Source organism: Martes martes (assembly GCF_963455335.1).
Source record: "Martes martes genome assembly, chromosome: 15".
In the NCBI taxonomy this organism is placed as follows: Eukaryota; Metazoa; Chordata; class Mammalia; order Carnivora; family Mustelidae; genus Martes; species Martes martes.
The window spans coordinates 13,872,297-13,891,159 of NC_137903.1; the positions used below are offsets into that span (position 1 = coordinate 13,872,297).

At 34.8% G+C, this 18,863-nt stretch overlaps 1 protein-coding gene across 2 annotated transcripts in view; it reads left to right on the forward strand.

Annotated features, from left to right (window-relative positions):
• GPATCH2 (G-patch domain containing 2) overlaps positions 1 to 18,863 on the forward strand; it is a gene marked incomplete at its 3' end in the record, with an annotated part of 167,530 nt that overhangs the window by 13,300 nt on the left and 135,367 nt on the right. Inside the window, exons 3-6 of one of the 2 annotated variants that reach the window (XM_080825115.1) lie at positions 2,901 to 2,962; positions 6,146 to 6,328; positions 6,791 to 6,870; positions 6,998 to 9,028. In XM_080825115.1, the coding sequence (XP_080681241.1) occupies positions 2,901 to 2,962; positions 6,146 to 6,328; positions 6,791 to 6,870; positions 6,998 to 7,030 (358 nt within the window). Of the gene's footprint in view, positions 1 to 2,900; positions 2,963 to 6,145; positions 6,329 to 6,790; positions 6,871 to 6,997; positions 9,029 to 18,863 lie in introns of those variants that run through there. The other variant, XM_080825116.1, reaches the window with a different exon arrangement.

Here is an 18,863-nt window from a genome sequence, read left to right on the forward strand (position 1 = left end):
TGACAACAATTTGTGGAATGTATCACGCTAAAAAAAAAAAGAAAAAAAAAAGTGGGATGAGGTGTCCTTGGAGCTAAGCCATAATGGCTCAGATGCTGAAAATGAAAAGCCTTGCTTCCATAGAAGTTCTTGTTCTGACTTATTGAACATGCTAACAACTGCATGATGTACTTGGAGCAACTAGCTAGATGTCAGGTGAAATATAAATAAGGAAACATTGTTAAAAACACTTGTGAAAAGATCCCAGATGAAGACAAGGATCATTAAGGGCTAAGCCATTCTTAGAGGGGGACGTCTGATTTCCTTCTCTCTTTAAGAAGAGTAAATAAGATAAAGACAGAGGGAGGCAAACGGTAAGAGACTCTTAAATATAGGGAACAAACTGAGGGTTATTTGAGAGGGGGTTGGGGGGGCATCATTGGGTGATAAGCATTAAGGAGGACACAATGTAATGAGCACTGGGTATTCTATGCAGCTGATGAATCACTAAATTCTAACCCTAAAACTAAAAATACACTACATGTTAACTAACTTGAATTTAAATAAAATCTAAGGAAAAAAAATAGGCAGGTAGAGAGAAGATTGGGATATGAGTTGGAATAAGAACATAAATAAAAGGACCAGAGATGGAGGTGGGAAGAATTTAGGTAGGACTCATCCAGGCAGAGCCTTGAAATCCATATTTTAGATTTTTGATAGAAAACATTTTATTATTTTATTTAATTTATATGCACATATAAATTAAATCTGTATATCCATAGACACATGCATGTTTTATAAACTTTCTCTTATAGAATACTTTTGGATTTATAAAAAAGTTGCAAACATAGTGCAGAGAGTTTCTGTATATCCTGTTCCCATATAGCCTGTACCCAGTTTCCATTACTGTTAATATAATACATTACTCTGATACAGTGGTCAGAATTAATAAGCCATTGTTGATGCATTATTAACAGAAGTCAGTACTTTATTAAAATTTCCTTGTTTTTCTTTAATGTCCTTTTTCTGTTCTAGGATCCCATCCAGGATGTCATAATATTTTTAGTCCGCAAGTTACATTTGTAAACAATGAGCCTGGTTGTATGTAGAATATTAAAAGAGGTTAATCTGAACTCAGAAATTAGAAAATCATTGTACCCCCCCCAAAAAAGTACATAGTTGCACATTTCACAGTTGTTTATCTATAAATCTGAACTCTGAAAACTGTGAAAAACTAATTCATTTGTGGCCCAACCTAGCTTGACTTGGATTTAATGTGCATATTCATTCATTTATTTGAAAAAATATATTAATAGAGGTTTGATTCTGGAGTGCTACCCCAGGCTCCTGTGAGGCATTTTGGAACATACCTTTCCAAAATTTGAAAAATGGTGAATTTTAAAATCATGCTCCCTCAAGAATTTCAGAAAAAGAATTGTGACTCAAGGTATGCAGGATAAGGCCATGTATTAGGGTTGTATTGAACAAGGAGACAGGAAAGCACTATGCCATAGTCACAGAAGAGGAAAAACAAAATCAACAGTAGTTTGGACAGCTAAACAGCAAAAAGATGAAGTTTCCAAAGTGTTTTGGACACTCGGACATCACTGTGCATTGGAGAGCATGCCTGTTTGTAAATAAGAAATTACAGATGTGATTGTCTTAAGAAAGTATTCTTTCATTAATGCTTGTGCAGTCTAGGACGCTTGCTAACATTCTCCTAATATGAAGAAAGTTAAAAAGGTACTAACTTGGGAAAATGTACCATTTAATAAATCCTTATACTTTTTCATTTTTAAAAATCAAGTAATTGAAATGATACTTTATTTTCAGAAAACATAGGGATTTAGATCTCATCTATCATTTTAATCCTGAACTCTCAATTTAAATATTTAAAAAATGGATTAATTTTTAAACAGATTAGTTTTGATTAGTAAGTCAGGTTACAGGAATGTACTTATTAACGAGAAAAGTATTCTAAAATTCACCTGGGGAGCTTCCTGATTGGTTAAAATTCAGAATTGCAGGAAGAAGAGAGTATATGAGAATTTTTAAAGAACATTGTCAATTTTCTTTAGAGGCCAAGCCTCTTATTACATGATCTGGTTTTTGTGTTGTTGTTGTTTTTTTTAACTAACTAGATTTTCATATAAGCATGGCTTGTATTAGAACTAGTAGTGACAGTTCATGTCAATCGAATACCTGCTATTTGTTTTAATTTGTATGTGTACGACTTTGTATCATCCTCAAACTTCTATGGAAGTATGGAGAACCTGTTATTTTTTACACACCTCCTCCCTAATATTGGCAGTATTCTGTAGTTTGGTCAGTTTTTGCTCAGAGAGATTTTTAACTTCAATTTAATGGATTGTTACCATTGTAAACTTTTTTCTTCCTTACCAGGTAATAGCGTTGTTGTGAATTCTTAAATAATGTCTTTTCCTGAATATTTGCAAATGTGGTCATGAAAAGTAATTTCATCCCGGGCCCTTATATTTCATGTGCTGAAGAAAGGCTTAGCCTGCTTTTGATTGAGACTTTCCCCATTTTATTGAGCAGTGGTGTTCGGGGTTTGGACTGAATTGCACGGCATAAGAAAGGAGCAGTGAGCATTTGATGAAAGCAGATAATAAAATGCATCAATTGTGTCAGCCCCTCGTTGCAGTCACATCTGGCTTACTGTCAGGGTCCCATTAGATGCCTGTGGTTTTATGTGCCAAAAATAATATGCTCTGTAGTTAATGGAACCAGAATATTTGCAGTTTGATTAAAAAAAAAAATCATCTTATTTTCTTTCAGATCTTTGTCAGGCTTAAGTTTCATCTCTGAGCTGCCATGTCTCTTTAAAATTTTACGACTGAGAGATCAATTGTTCTTTTGATCTGTTTTGTTTTTTTTCCCCCCCTTTTCCCTTATTCCAGTGACTCCAGCAGTCTCAGCAGCACTGATGCTGGCTTATTTACCAATGATGAGGGAAGACAAGGTACTGAGATGCTTATTCTTTTTTTTTTTTTTTTTTTTAATTCCTTCGGGAAAAAAGTCTTCATTTTAAAGTTGTGCTTGTTACTAGTTATTTCCTAAGTTGATGATGGCAATCCGCTCACCTCACACACACCTACTTAGTGGACTGGGCTTTAGTTCTTTTTTTTTTTTTTTCCTCCCTAAAGATTTTTTATCTATTTGCAGACAGAGATCACAAGTAGGCAGAGAGGCAGGCAGAGAGAGTGGGAAGCAGGCTCCCTGTTGAGCAGAGATCCTGACACGGGGCTTGATCCCAGGACCCCGGAATCACGACCCGAGCCGAAGGCAGAGGCTTCAACCCACTGAGCCACCCAGGTGCCCCTTTAGTTCTTTTTGATACTAGGAAGGGTATCCTGTCTTCCTGACTTAAAGTAATCGATTATCTCCAAAAGCTAGTATGTGGAGCTAATAATATTAAGGGAGGATTATCTTCCTTAAGAAAGCTTTGCATACCTTAGTCCTTTCAATTTTGTCTCTTCACAAGTTCACAAGACACTGGTTCTCATTCTCCACCTGATTCCAAATGTATTTAATACTGTTTAAGCATTAATAAAGGTAGATTTACAAGTCATTTGTCATTTTTATTCAGCCGTGACATTTATTCATCCTCCCTAGTTTGTAAGTAATTAGACAGTTTTCATGAATTCAGTATTGTAAACTGTTACACAGTCATGTCTTACAACTTAGATCTTTAACATCTTTGAAGTTCCCTGAAGCTTTTCACAGTTTCGGATGACATTATTTTGAAACTACCTCTTAGGGAAGAAAATAGAAAAAACCTTAATAAGAGGACAGGAGGCACTCTACAAATGTTATCTGCCTTTCTTGAGAATCTTTAGAGGAAAGCAGTAAGTTCTAAGGGGGAAAAAAACCCCAAGATTTATAGTTTTAAATTACAGTCTAATAATAGGAAGAAAAAAAGAAAATGATAGCCACTTAGGCTTTTTTTTCCCATAGTCTGTTCATTCCTCTTGGTAGGAATAAAATAAATGATCATTCATTTTGGCTTACTTAAAAACCCATATATATTCTGTTTTAAAGACCATAGACTTTTTAAAGTTAAGAGACTTTGCTGAAATATGCTAGAACCTCGGAGCTCAGAGTGAATTCGACTACCTTGATAATATACCTAAATTCTTGTTTAAATACATGAGCCCACTCAAATTTACTACAAATGCTGCATTTCGTAATGAAAGGAAATGAAAAAACTTTTGGACAAGCCTACCCATATTTGAAAAGCTTCAAATGGTTTAGGATAATACACCAGCATTTATTATGAGCTTATTACGTTTTGCATTTCTAAGTGCCTTTTTTTTCCCATTCAGTTTACTTTAGATTTTATATTATTCTTTTTTTTTTAATTTTTTTTTAAATTTATTTATTTGTTAGAGAGAGAGAGCGAGCGAGCACAGGCAGATAGTGGTAGGCAGAGGCAGACGGAGAAGCAGGCTCCCCGCCGAGCAAGGAGCCGATGTGGGACTCGATCCCAGGATGCTGGGATCATGACCTGAGCCGAAGGCAGCCGCTTAACCAACTGAGCCACCCAGGCGTCCCGATTTTATATTATTCTTAAGAAAACCCTGGGAGATTCTTTTTTAGGAGGTATGGTGAAACCTACAGGCTCATAGAGTGGAGCTACCTTCCCCCATGTCACACAACACTGCAGTTCTCCCTGTTCCGACTGACTTCAGAACTCAGGTTCTTAATCTTTAGCTGTTTGATCTCCCTATTAAGAACAAAGTTGTGTATCACATCAAACATAAAATGAGCTCATTTTTTCTGTAATAACGTCTCAAATGGAGTTAAGATCTAGGGTAATTAGTTTCAAGTGACTCCCTTTTCTTGTACCTATACCTGTTCTAGGAAATTTTAATGTAATTCTCAGTAAAAGTACTAAATATTATGTGCTTTGTAAAGTACCTTTTTTTAAATTAATTTTTATTAAATCCTCAATTGAAATAACACTGGTGGCTTTGGTTTTCCAAATGCTTTAAACTTTTCACTCCCTCGTAACTTGAAGTACGGCTCTTTCCCAGAAAGCCATTTTCAGTTGAAGTTCTGGTTTTTTTCTAGTTTGCTTTTAAAAATGTTCGTAGCAAGAGATTTTGGAAATCAGAATTCTCTTTCTGTAAAAGGGAAAACTTCATGGCAATTGTGATGACCCTCTTAAAAACCAGAATTAGAATCATGAAGACTCTACAAGTCTTCATAAGGATCTTCTTACGCCTTCTTCTCTATTTTCCCCCCTTATCCTTGTTCTAAAAACAAAATACTCTTGATTCACATTTTGTTTTAAAAACAAAATACTGTCAATTCACCAGTACATTTTGAACTGAGTTTGAAATGGATCATTTCTCCATGGTTGCACTTGTGGATGTTCCCAAAAGTCCAACTTACTATGGATAGTGTTTTGCTTTAAAAATACCTTGCTTGTCATAGTCCAGTATAGTTTCTTTGTAAACTCTGTGGTATTGTCACTTTTCATTTAAAATCAACTTTTTCACAACTATTTCTTAATGAACTTAATCAGATTAATTTCATTTAGTCACATCTGTTCATGATCGTTTCCCCTTTTACACTCCATACAAATCATGAAATTAAGCTAATTTTATACCATTATCAGCTGCAGAGAACGGGTTCTATAGTTTTATACTTTTAATTCTCTGTAGGAGATTAAGGCTTGTTTTTCTTTAATTTGGAAAAGGTAGTAACTTAAATGGATTTCTCTACAGTTTTTGCCTTAGAATTAACCAGTATTATGGTTTTTCACATTTTTTAATTGGTTCTAAAACATAACAGCTTATGTTTTTGTTGATGGCAGTTCTTGTTGTGGTGTTAAAAAACATTTTTGTGAAGCTGTGGTGTAGAATAAGTTTTCTGTATTACGTAAATGGTTAACAGATAAAATACAGGATCCCCAGTTAAATTTAATTTTTAGATATATAACAAATAATTTTTTAATATAAGTGTGCCCCATGCAGTATTTAGACATATTAAAAATTTTGTGCAGGTATTATATATTTATATGAAAAATCCTTTTTCTGAAACTCAGATTTAATTGCTATCTTGCATTTTTTAAATCTGATAACTCTGTGTATTTGGATAATAAAACTGAATCTTTGGGGGATTTCTTGTATTTGCACAGGTGACGATGAGCAGAGTGACTGGTTTTATGAGAAGGAATCAGGTGGAGCGTGTGGCATCACTGGAGTTGTGCCCTGGTGGGAAAAGGAAGATCCTACCGAGCTAGACAAAAATTTACCAGATCCTGTCTTTGAAAGTATCTTAACTGGTTCTTTCCCTCTAATGTCGCATCCGGGAAGAAGAGGTCAGTAGCACTTGCTGACTGCTGAATATGGTGGACTTAGAGTGCATCTAGGAATATCCATTGAACGAGAATAGGCTGAAATGGAAATGAAAGCGTCTTAGCACAAGATGCTATAAAGACACATGTCAGACAGTAATTCATCTACTGTATTAATCACATGTTCTGATTATTAGAAAGGTTGACTTGCCTCCTTGCTAGGACCACTGTGAAAATGTTGAAATGTTATAAAGGTAAATTAGGAGGAAAGAAAAGCCCTGAATAATACCCTGATTCTTAAATAATCCATAGTTGTGTGCTAACCTCATTAGAGCCCTTCCAGGCGTTGCTTCAGATCTGTTAAGTGTGTTTTGCATTTTCCCCACTACTGTTCAAGATGTTTCCTTCCTCAGACTCATTTTGAATTCTGTACAGACAGGAACAGTGATCATAGAATCTCCTAAATTGAGGACTTTGATTTTCCAGGTTTTCAAGCTAGACTCAGTCGCCTTCATGGAATGCCTTCCAAGAACATTAAAAAATCAGGAGGGACCACAACTTCAATGGTAGGCATGCTTTTTTGTTTAATTGTCATGTTTGGAAATGTATCCATTTCTATGGAATAAAAAGCCACATCCTCATCCTTTATTCATATTCTAATGTTATACTTAAAAATAATCCATTTTTTTGTAGGCTACAAACTGGACCAGTGAGATTCCCCTATAAACCAAATCTTCTAATGCTAATAAATTAGTTACGTTTTGAACATCTGGGGAATGGCATTCGAGGGAACCTGGCTCCTGTCCTCTTCCCCTGGAGGAATATCATTGAAGTGAGAGCCTCTTTGATGAAAACATGGGGCTGTTTTTGCTGGAGGACTGGTATTCTTCCTTTAGTCAGAAGTGAACATGGTTGGGGAGGCTTTCTAGGGATCTAGGTTGGCCCAGGGTGGGTAGAACTACTGTAAATTTTATATATTTTTCTCTTTATGATTTTTTTACATTGAATCCATTTATGTATTACTTGCTTTGCCAAAATGCTAACAAAAGCTAGAAAATGGAAAACTTCCAGATCTCATATAAGTATTCCTTAATGTTTATATTGTGACTGGTTAAGAACCAATTTTTACATATCTGACTGTTGTAAATAAAAATGATGCATTGACATTTATGGCTCATTTTTAGAGAAGTCTTATATAACCAGCATTATTTAATATATTTGCATTTTACTCAGGGTATTTTAACAAGGGCTAAGATGAGTAGTAGGTAAGGTTGATGATCTTTACTAGAATTTCTGTTTTGTTCAGTTTGCTTTCTACTTGGAAAATCTGCTCTGTATTGCAAACCCATTGTATTTCATAGTATAGTGTTCATTGTACTACAAAAACATTATCCTAGTTTTAAGCTAACCACAGTGATAACTAGTCTGTGCTAGTAGAATCATTTGCTATTACTTTTTAAATTATCTGCTTTGTCTGATACCTGAAACCACTCAAAATTATCATTTTGGCTTCAAGCTTATGGAAATCATGTGAAAGCTGGTATTTCAGCTAATACTGTATGCCTCTGAATCATATTGTCATGTTTAAAAGTGAGACCTGCTTGCACACCCTTGGCAGACCATATGTGTCACCGTGAGTGTCAGAAATACTGCATGAGCTCATTTTCACAAGCAGAGGGGAAAATGTAACATTTCTATTGATGGTATAATTTAGACACTCGACAACGTTCAGGCCATTTGAATTCTTCAAAATGGTATATTAAAATGATGAGTATTTCTTACTAAGTTCCAATAATTGATGAAAACTGTGATTTAATACATGTATTTTTATATTGTTGTATGGATTAATTGTAATTCAGCATTTAATGGCTAACTTAAATATGATGATTGGGAAAGAAACTTAAAGTTGACATTTCTTTTACCTAAAGGTATTACAATCTGAAAGATTTCAGAAAATGTATTAAGCAGAAAGTGTGTGACATCTTTTAGATTGCTTCTCTAAACTGGAGAGCTTAAATTTGATAAAGTGCAACTTTGAGTATCTTTACCTTTACATATTTAAAGTGATATTTTAGAGGTACAATAATGTGGTGTTTGGTCATTGTAAGTAAGCTTTTTTGTGCTATGTCCTTTGGAGTAAAAAAATCGTGATTTTCTTTTTCTGAATTACATAAATGCTTTTATTTTATTTTGTATAATGACTGTCTTTGAGATCTGAATAAGTCACTTTAAAACCTTGGCCTATGAACTTTGCCTTACCAATCATGAATCTAGATGAATGCTATCTAGTTCTTGGTTCAGTTTTACCTATTCTTATTTTTGGTTCACTGCTTGCTTGAGCATAGCTGGGATTTGTAGCCCATTTTCTAGGCTTATTGCAATCTCACTGTGGTATTTTATAGAAGCTATTACATCTGATAGGCTACCTTCATGGTATTGATGATACATGGCTTAACCATAGTAAAAGCTGCCTTCCCTCTCTAAATTGTAAAAAGGTGATTAAGTTTCACTTGATGGAGATATACTATATATGTGTGTTTATCATGGAACTAGTGCATTAGGCCATAAACTGTTTTCCTGGTTTACATTTTTTTGTATTCAAATTTTACTGAAGACAGTGGGCTCCTTCAGGTTTTCTTTCTTTCAATCCTGAATTGTCCTTGTTTGGATTTTTAAGTACTGTACTTTTTTTTTTTTTTTTTCAATAAAATATCTGACTTGGACAAGAAAGGTAAGAGTTCCAGTTTGTGCTGATATTCTTAAATTCCTGCGAAGTGTTGTTGTTGTTATTGTTGTTGCTCATACTGTCTAGACTGTATGTAACAGTCTAGCCTTAAAAATCATAATCTCACAGAAGGTCATATTTAAACAGTACCATGACATCAAGGAATAAGAATGAAATTTAACTCCTTAGATTATCACACTGGAAAGCCAGATTGCTTTGAAGAGACATTAATTTTCTGAGCAAAGTCAGACACATGTAGCTACAACCCATGAAACCCAATGGCAACAAAAGTTTTCTTTCTCTAACGCAGATGAATAATGACTGCACAGATTTAGTGATTATCCTTGAAGGAAATGAGAGAAGAAGGAAATGAGAGAAGAATCTTATACTGAAATATAATGGGTACATTCTTGGGGGAAACGTTTTCAATTGGATTTTTTACTGTTCACCATAGTTATGTCGTATAAAGTCATCCTGAACACTAATTAGCAAATACTGAACCGTTGCTCCTAAGGGAAATACCAGGCTAGGTTCCTGTGAGCCTCTGGTCACATTTTTTATCGGTCAGTCAGTACATAACCTTGTTTTACGTGTCTTTGTGTCTAAAAATACCTTACTTAATACATATTGTTGATGCATTAACATTGAACTCATGACCAACAGCCCAATAACCCATGCCTGAACAAAGCTGATCTAACACATGTATTTCTCCTCAAGGCACATCATGGCCCTCTTACGCTTAGGAACCTGTGTCAGGATTTTAGCCCTGTGCTTGGGGTTCATTTAAAACAATGAATTGCCAACACAAAACTGAAAAATGTGGCACCAAATAAACCACAAAGGGACACTTGTTTACACTATTAGAGCTGAAACAATGATGCTTACTATATATGCCATACCTCAGTAGGGAATGCACACATGCACCAGGGGACAAATTTTCACTGCTCCTGAATGACCTTAGAAGCGCTACAAGAACTGACTTGAGAGCGGGGTGCCTGGCTGGCTCAGTCAGTGGAACATGCGACTCTTAATCTCAGGGGTGTAAGTTCAAGCCCCACGTTGGATAGAGAGATGACTTAAAATTTTTTAAAAAATTGATTTGGGGGTTACAAATACATGTTAGTGAGTGGGCAAATTTGCACATGTGGAACTGTCAAATAGTAATGAGGATCAGCTCTGTTTAGTTTTGTCAAGGGCAAAGTGGTCTTACAAAAAGGTTAGAGGTTTTGAAGACTGGACTTGGTGAGTCTCCACTCTAGTTCTTTTTACTTTTAATGACAACTTGAACCTTATCTTCTCTTTCTGTTAAATAGAGACAGTATTTAATCTGCAGAAGTATTATCAGGATGTAATGAGATTATATGTACATCATAGGTCCAGAACCATTTTTGTCACATAGTATTTACTAAATAAATGATAGTTACTGTTATTATCAGATATACTAAATACAGAATCTCATTATGGGTCAAAATGCAGAATCTTAAGTTTTTCATATCTTATATATGATACACCTTTATATTTAATATTTAAAGTGCTTTATATTGCAATCTTTCATGTTACCTTTATACTTCATTTATATTTGAGCCAGCCTTTGTTTTTAATATGGTGTGTAAAAAATAATTTTGAATGAATCTTAGATGACAGCCACTGCATTAAGTCTTAAACCCTAATTACAGATTAAAAACTGTTCTAAATACTCTCCCTAACTAACTTTCAATTACTAGGCCGTTCATTTGCAGAAAGACTTAACACTGTTTAGAAAGTTTTGGTCCAGAGTTACCTGATTCTTAAAAATAATTTTGCCCATATAGATGAGGGGTGAATGCAGTCACAGTTCTGAGAATTTAATATTGAAAAAAATTAATTATTGCTGTACTTCTGTTAGAATAACACACTGGTTTATTGGAGCCCAGCTAGTGAGCCTCTAATATTTACCCCTTATAGGAGAATTAAGCAAATGATCATTAATTCTGATGAATATTCTGGGGCCATTATCCAGGCGATGCAGGGTGAATCTCCTGTATTTCCAGAATTTTTGCATCAAATACAATTTGGAGTGAATAATCCTCAGAATAATGATCCATCAGAGAATCTGTTCGGGGATATGGTACTTATAAATTGAATCCAGTTACCCTGACTTAACCATAGCATTTCAGTTAGCCAAGATAGCCTAACCCTAAGCATCCTAATTGTTTCCTGTAGGTGAGAGATTTTTTTTTTTTTTTTTAAGTTTTTAAACTGATGGTCCTAGAACAAAGGTTAACATTCAAATTGAGTGGTCTGTTGAAAAATTAGGAAATAAATGACTCTGTTTAAAACATAGTACCTAAAATCCAATGTTAATATTACATTAGGAATTGCACCTAAAGGTTGTAAGGCTCTATTTAAAAATTGCATCATCATTTCAGTCCACTTTTTGTTTGTTTGTTTGTTTTGGTTTGGTTTTTTTGTGTGTTTTTTTTTTTGTATAGATGAAATGAGAACAGCTATAGTGGTGATGGTAGTGGTTATTCTCTCAAAGAAAATGAATCTGATTTATACATGTTTCTCAAGTTAAATATCTGAAAAAAAAAAAGTGAACATTAACCCCTAATCTAAATTGTCATTCTATACAAGTAAGCATACCATTATATTCAACAGTGAAATAGCCCTCAAAATAATTTATATCTGTTTAAAATCTTGAGTTATTTCATTGTGTAAGAGAAGGGAATATTGTATATATTTTCTTTCTCTGAAGTATATCATGAAAGACCAGACCAGATTTCATAAGTGGCGTATTGATAATGATAATGATACTATCATGATTTACTCTGTAAGTCTTGCTCAACCTTTGTTTTATTGTTTCTTAGGATACTGGAGTGGAAATATGTAGTCTGATCTACAGCCTTTTACAATAGAAGGGCCATTTTAAATGGATTTGGTTTAAATAAGGGAACTACATGAACTTTTCTCTTAGACTAGTCTAAGAAATTTTATGATAGAAAACAAATTTAAAATGATTTTTTAAAAATACATAGGATGTGTGTCATCAATTGTACTCTGACCGTGTGCTAATTATCTAATATTTTTCAGGGGAATTTAATAACTAAGTGCTTAATTATAATCTCTGTGAATTGATTATTCGTTTGCATCCTTAAATCATTTTTAGATACTATGCAGAATCCAAGAATATATATTTAGAATTTTCTTATATTCTAAATATATATTATATATCATATATATTCTAATCCATTACTGTGTATGTTAATAATTTAATTTTTATCTTATCTCAAAGTCAGCTTGAGATCCAGATTTCATGTGGGAAATTAATACTTTTTTCTTAGAACTTATTTTGGGATAAAGTAGCTTTGTAACATACAGAAGTACTGCTCAGTAGAATTATAATAAATATTTCTTCTACAAAAGACATTTTAATAGTGTCTCCTATTTGATTTAAAATTCTCTATTTTGGTGTCATTATTCTTTTTACATTTTACATATGTAAATATAATACCTATAATATTTGAAAATTTGAATCTAATGATTTTTCATTCTGTTCCACTAAAAGTAATATCAATACTAATATTGATATTTAGTCTTAATTGCATTAGAGGAATATTTACATACTTAATAGTACAGATTATATTTATTTATTCATTCAACAAGAATTTGAATTCTTATCTTATTCTTATCTTATCTTTAAAAATCCATAAGGAAAGAATACAAAACATGTTCAGTCTTGGTATTTTAATAATGCCAAATTTGACCACTTATAGTTTTTATCTACCTATTTAAACTGTCCTTGCTTTTCTGACTACTTAACCACTAGAATTGGCCTGGTTTTATATATTGTCATTTGGGTTTGTGATACTTCAGAAATCTGGAACCTAGCAAAGAGAATGTTAGTAATGACTTACAGTGATGCTTACTACATGCCAGATACTTTACTAAGTTATATTTATATATTTTAATTCATTTAATCCTATTAACATTTACAACTTAAACATTTTCAAATTTGTTTTTCCTTTGCTATGCCAAAATTAATGAAATCTGGAAGTTTCTTCACTGTGTTGTCATGTTGCTAATAAATATAAATACATTTTCTTCATAAAATAGTTTCATTTCTGGTTACCAAACACTATGGAAAGTGTGAGTTATTTTGAAAAATTTGCAGCTTTCTTTGCTGTCTAAAAGAATGAGCACAATCAAGTTGTGTGCCATAATAGAAATGATAAGTAAAATGTCTACTGCTCCCATCGGATTAATCACTGGGACCAAATCCTCCATTCCAATCTTTTTCTTTGCTTCTCAGGTAGTATATAGTACCTTGTTCTTGGTCGTCAGCATCATCCAATTCCAGTTTGCTTTCTTGCTCTGTTTCTGCTGTTTTCTCCGCTTACCCTCCATGGTCCCTCATTATCTCTCCAAACCTGTATAGTGTCCCTAGGAGCTGTCACATCTCTGTTTCAACCATGATGATAGCTTCTGTATTTCTCTTGATCTGCTCCTTTCCTACCCCTTTTTAGTGGAACTTGGGTAAACTTCGTACAGGAGGATTTGTTAGCTGGGACTTCAGGTGTGAGTTAGCTTACCAAGTCATTGGGGAGGGAATTGGCAGACAGAAAGGCATGGATGGGCAAGGCTTAAATTTATAAAACAGCATGCAGGAAACTGAATCCACTGCTGCTGTAGTATATATAAAATATGCTTGTGTGGAGGAGTATATGGTAGACAGGGTTTGTTTGGCAAAGTAGGCAGGAATTAGATCATTTCCAGCTCTGGTCCATGGGAACGCATGTGAACTAATGTAATGTCAGGGGTTGGGGGAGGGATGGTTAAGCTAATCAGATTTTGTCTTAAGAGATCACGTGGACAGCAGTCTAGAGGGTACATTAAGTGGTTATAAGATTAGGGATCTAAGGTCTATCCCTGTCCCCCAGTAGATGGGATCCACAGTACACTGAACTCCTATATTTTATTGGACTCAATAATCTGATTGACTTTTGAGTAGTATCCATTCATTCAAAAAATATTGAGTCTTTACTGTGTTTGAGGTACTGTTCCACCCCATGGCAGTTAAAGTAGTGAGCAAGGCAGACAAGTTTCCAGGAGCTTATATTTTAATGAGTATAAATAAACTTGGTTAGGAGAGGAGGGTAAGTAAATAGAAATGGCCATGGAGAAGATTGAACAGGGTGATGTGAACATGAAGGTGATTGGAGGTAATATGATTTGCAGGCTGCAATAATTTTCAGCCTTGGCTAATGTGCTTTCTTCTTGTCACTCTTGTCACATCCTGGGAAAAGAAACAAGGGTATGCGTTACTCAAACCTGTTTATTCAAGAAGTTGAGGTAGGTCCTAGACATTTCTCCTGTTTCCTGACCAGACTGATCACAGTTTTTAAATATCACTATAGGTAGGCCTGCACGTGGCAAAAGAATGTCATTTTTATTTACAAGGAACAATTTTTAAAATTTGATTTTTTTTTTTAATACTAAAAGTTTTCAGGGGCCCAATATTTATGTAGTGTTTGGTTTACTTCTTTGGATTTCATCATGATGTCTGTTTCGAAATTTGATATTGTGGTGTAGTAGTTCTGCTTTTGTGGCCACTTAAATACTGTGCAGGCTGAATAGTTCTGTTCTATTACATTTTTAAAAGTACATGAATTGCCACACTTTCTTTTTTAAAATCTTTTTTCATTTTGCCATTTGTGCATACGTTTTTAGGTTAGCACATTGTTAGTAAAGAAAAAATGGCTTGTTTAAAAATTGGGTTTTTTTTAATCTCCTTAAAAGCAAATGATTTTAGAAAATGTCAGGATTATGTTTATCATTTTAAAATTACTCTCTTGTATCCTGAGAAACCTTTGAAATATGTTCTAAAATGTTCTTTCCTTAGATTGGTAACCATTTGATTCCACAGATGGGGATTCAATACCCCTCTTCCTTGTTGCTCTTTAAAATGATGGTGACATTGCCAGAGTCCCCATTTCAGTTTTCTTGTATCTTTCTTTCTTTCTTTTTTTTTTTTTTTTAACTCAAATCGGAGAAACAGAAATGTTGCAAGCATTTCACCTTCTCCAAAGCTTCAACTTTGGTTTTCTGCCTTTTATGTTGCTGATAGAATTATTCTGATGGTCTATAAAACTCAGTTTTCTAATTTGCCTTCAGATATGTCAGATACCTTATATCAGAAAAGTTCAAAATCAATGATGGGTAGAACACTTCCAAATAATATTTAATAAGCACTTTCTATATTGAAGTCACCTGCAAATCCTCCAACTGAAGGTCAATTTGAACAACTGAGAATTCACAAAGAAGTCCTAAACAGAAGGGGTTCCCTGTACTAGAGTTAGAAAATGCCAGGCAGGTATTTGCTGCCTGTCATCTGAACAACAAGATTCCCTCAAACCAGAGATGCATGCCCACAGGTATTTATAAATATTTTAAGCCAGTAAAACCTGTAAAATTTTTGTTGTTAAATGACAGTTGTCTAAAACATTGGCCAGTGCTTCCTGAGGGAATAAAGCAGAAGTTTCATGATCTGTTTGGATGCAAAAGAAGCGATGACCTGAGCCATCCCCAGTATAGCATCTTTCTCTTAGAACTTCATATTGGAATCTGGTCACTGGCTGTAGACAGTTCACCATGATAGCGTTGCAGGTGCATTTATCTTTAGGTTGCAGTGTAATTGTAGTAATATTTAATAGCAAGCACTTGGTCTTTTTGAGGTCTTCCAGATTTGTATTGAGTTTGAAGTATGTAGTCTAAAAATACTTCTTTAGAATCTACAGTCTTTAAAAAGTAAACAGTTAATTACTTAGCCTTCCTCCCATTCCATTTCATTTACATGTGTTTTTTTATGAGTTTTTATGACTCTTCTAATTTTTTGATCCACAGAAACACTTTATAAGAGTGTCTTGCAGCATTTGTTGGATGAATAAATAAGTATCTGTTATGTCCAACTCAGAAACTCGGTGCCTTGCCTGTTGCGTTTTCAGCCACATTTGTACACATGTCATGAAGGCTCTTGATGCCTTTGTTGTGGGAAAGGTCAGGAATACAAAAATAAGTAAGATACGCCTTTATCCTCAGTACCTTACTGTTTGGTTAATAAAAATTAACTGGGAAAGACAAGAGAGGGGAGACCTAACATTGGTTAAGAGAAGCAAAACCCAAGTGGTTTTTCATTCTTTAATTTAAATTTTAGTTTTTGTGTTCTCTTTAATCCTTCACTCTTCCCACATCTAGCCATGTCTGAATCTTATTTATCTGTCCTGTTAGCCCCTTTGTTTCAGTGCCTTAGGGTAGTTACTCATAACCTTCCATTTTGATAACACATTAGGTTTGTCCCTGGTCTGTCTGCCAGTTTTCCTTCCTCTGATCCATATCACATGTAACTCCAGGTAAACTTTTTTTTTTTTTTTTTTTTAAACATGGTTATGCCCAAGCCAAAAAAAAGTTTTCACTGCCTTAACCATAAAATCTAGGTTTTTTTCCTTTCTACCTTCACTGCTCACCTGGGAACTATAACACTTGACTCCTTTCCAGATGATCTTACGTTCTCAACATGCCCACGCCTCCTCCAGCTTTCTCCTGGTCAGCCACATTCATTCATACTACAGCTTCACTCAAAACAGTACATCTCTCTCCTTACTGTTAGATTCATACCCTTCAAGGAAGAGTTGAGATTCTTTACCTTTCCTTCAAAACCTTCTCCAACTCTTCATATTTAAGAGAACAGTCCATCTTCTGAAATGGCATTACCCCTCCTGTCTCTGTTTTATTCTTTATTCTGCTTTATTATGTTTGCATTATATCTATAAGTACATAGAGCACCCCCATGGCAGGAATCCAGCTCAGGCCCATAGGATGTGCTTACTAACTTTGAGAATGTTGGTGGAGATTACTGGTTATCACCCTCTGTTTTTTCAGGAGTTTTCCACCGCTGGTTATGAAGCCAGTTCAACCTTAAGTAACATCCTTTCCTACCAAGAGTAGTGTCTAAATTCTTCATGGTTTTTAATTTGTCCTTTTATGTATATATTCCGTGATGGGATGGCAGATGGGATTTCATGTGACAAAGCACGAGAGAAAAGCTGAATTGATGCCCGGTGTGCAGATACAGGGCTTGTGTACCTTTTGGTTGGAGAATCCTTAGAGGTTGCTATTGAGTAGGGATTTCCCTTGGAAATAATCTCCGAAGAAGTAATCTCCTGCCTCAGAGGTGGTGGGTGGACAGTGTTGAGTCCACTGGCCAACATTCTAATTGAAAGCAGAAGACAGCGAGCACTCAGTGTGCTGACTTCCACTGAATTCCCCTGACCGAGTAAAGGTTTATCATGTCACCCATCCACTATGGCCTCTTTCTAGTATAACATTTTTATTTTTATTTATCTATTTTTTTAGTTTTCTTCCTTTTTTAGTTTTCTTTTTAAATTCACTTAACAGAGTATATTATTAGTTTCAGAGGTAGAGTTCATCAGTTGCGTATATGAATACCCAGTGTTTATTATAGTTCAGCATATTTACATGATGAATTTTGAGCTTCTGCTGTGCTGTAGGGTAGCAGTAGTAACATGTTAAGATTGGCTAAGGATTGGGATCAGAGGATCAACTTTTTTTTTTTTTTTTTAATAGACTCCCTGTTTCGAAGGTATCTGGCGCCTCCAATTTCTGAACCTTTCTGAAGTCTGCTGCTTTAGTCAGCTTGCTTTTTGTTGCCGCTCTGTCCCCACCCATCTTACACTAAAGAAGGATGAATGGCCAGCTTTGATGTTCATGTGTAATTTTGTTGAAGTACCTTATTTGGTGATACCTTCTTTCCTATTCTCTTTGTCCTAGGGGGTGTGGAATTTTGCCTTTTTACTCTTCCAAGTCATGTTAATAGGGCTTTGGGAGGGAGCTGAAATCCATGTATGATCAGTGGGTTATGTGTATTGGCAAGTCTTACCTAGTGTCCTTTTCTTGTAATTTTCATTGTTATAAAAAAAAAAAAAGTAATAGATGTACAGGTTTTAAAATTCAAACACAACAAAAAAGTACCCAGTTTCTCCCATGCCCATCTGTGCAAAGATAGCATCTGTTCCTCTGCACCTCGGTGTTTACACTTTAAAAACATGTCAGAAGGACGCCTGGGTGGCTCAGTGGGTTAAGCATCCAACTCTTGGTTTCAGCTCAGGTCACGATTTCAGGGTTCTGGGCTCAAGCCCCACACTGGGCTCCGCACTCAGTGACGAGGCTGCTTGACATTCTCTCCCTCCTTCTCCCTTTCTCCCTCTCTTTCTCTTTCTCTAAAATAAAATAAATCTTAAAGTCCGAGAGATTGTAAATTATACTTATTTTTCATTCGTTTGGCTACATAATATTTCATTGTAATGTATTAATAAATAATTTATTTCTCATATCAGCTTTTATGTAACTAATATTAAAGGACAGAAATATTTTACTACTATTAATTATATTGCCTAACATTTACTGAGTTCTTATTATTTGCCAGGTGGTGTTTTAATCTCTTTATGTAGTTTAATTCATTTAATGTTCATAAAAAGGCTACTGGGGTAAATATTATTCTATCTTCTAAACCAGGAAACAGGGACAAATGGCTTAAATGACTTGTTTAAGGCCACAGCTAGTAATTGGTAGTGTCAGAATATGAACTCTGGTCTCATGGCCAGATCCCCATGGATCCCCAAGCTATACAGCCTCTCCTTCAAGAGTAAAAAACATATTTACACTTAAATTTTAGTTTCTCAAAAAATGTCTGGGCCTAATTGGTCAATTTCATGAATATATTGGGCAGATCAGTCTGAGTTTGCTTGATTAAGTTGAATGTGTTGAATTGGATCTCTG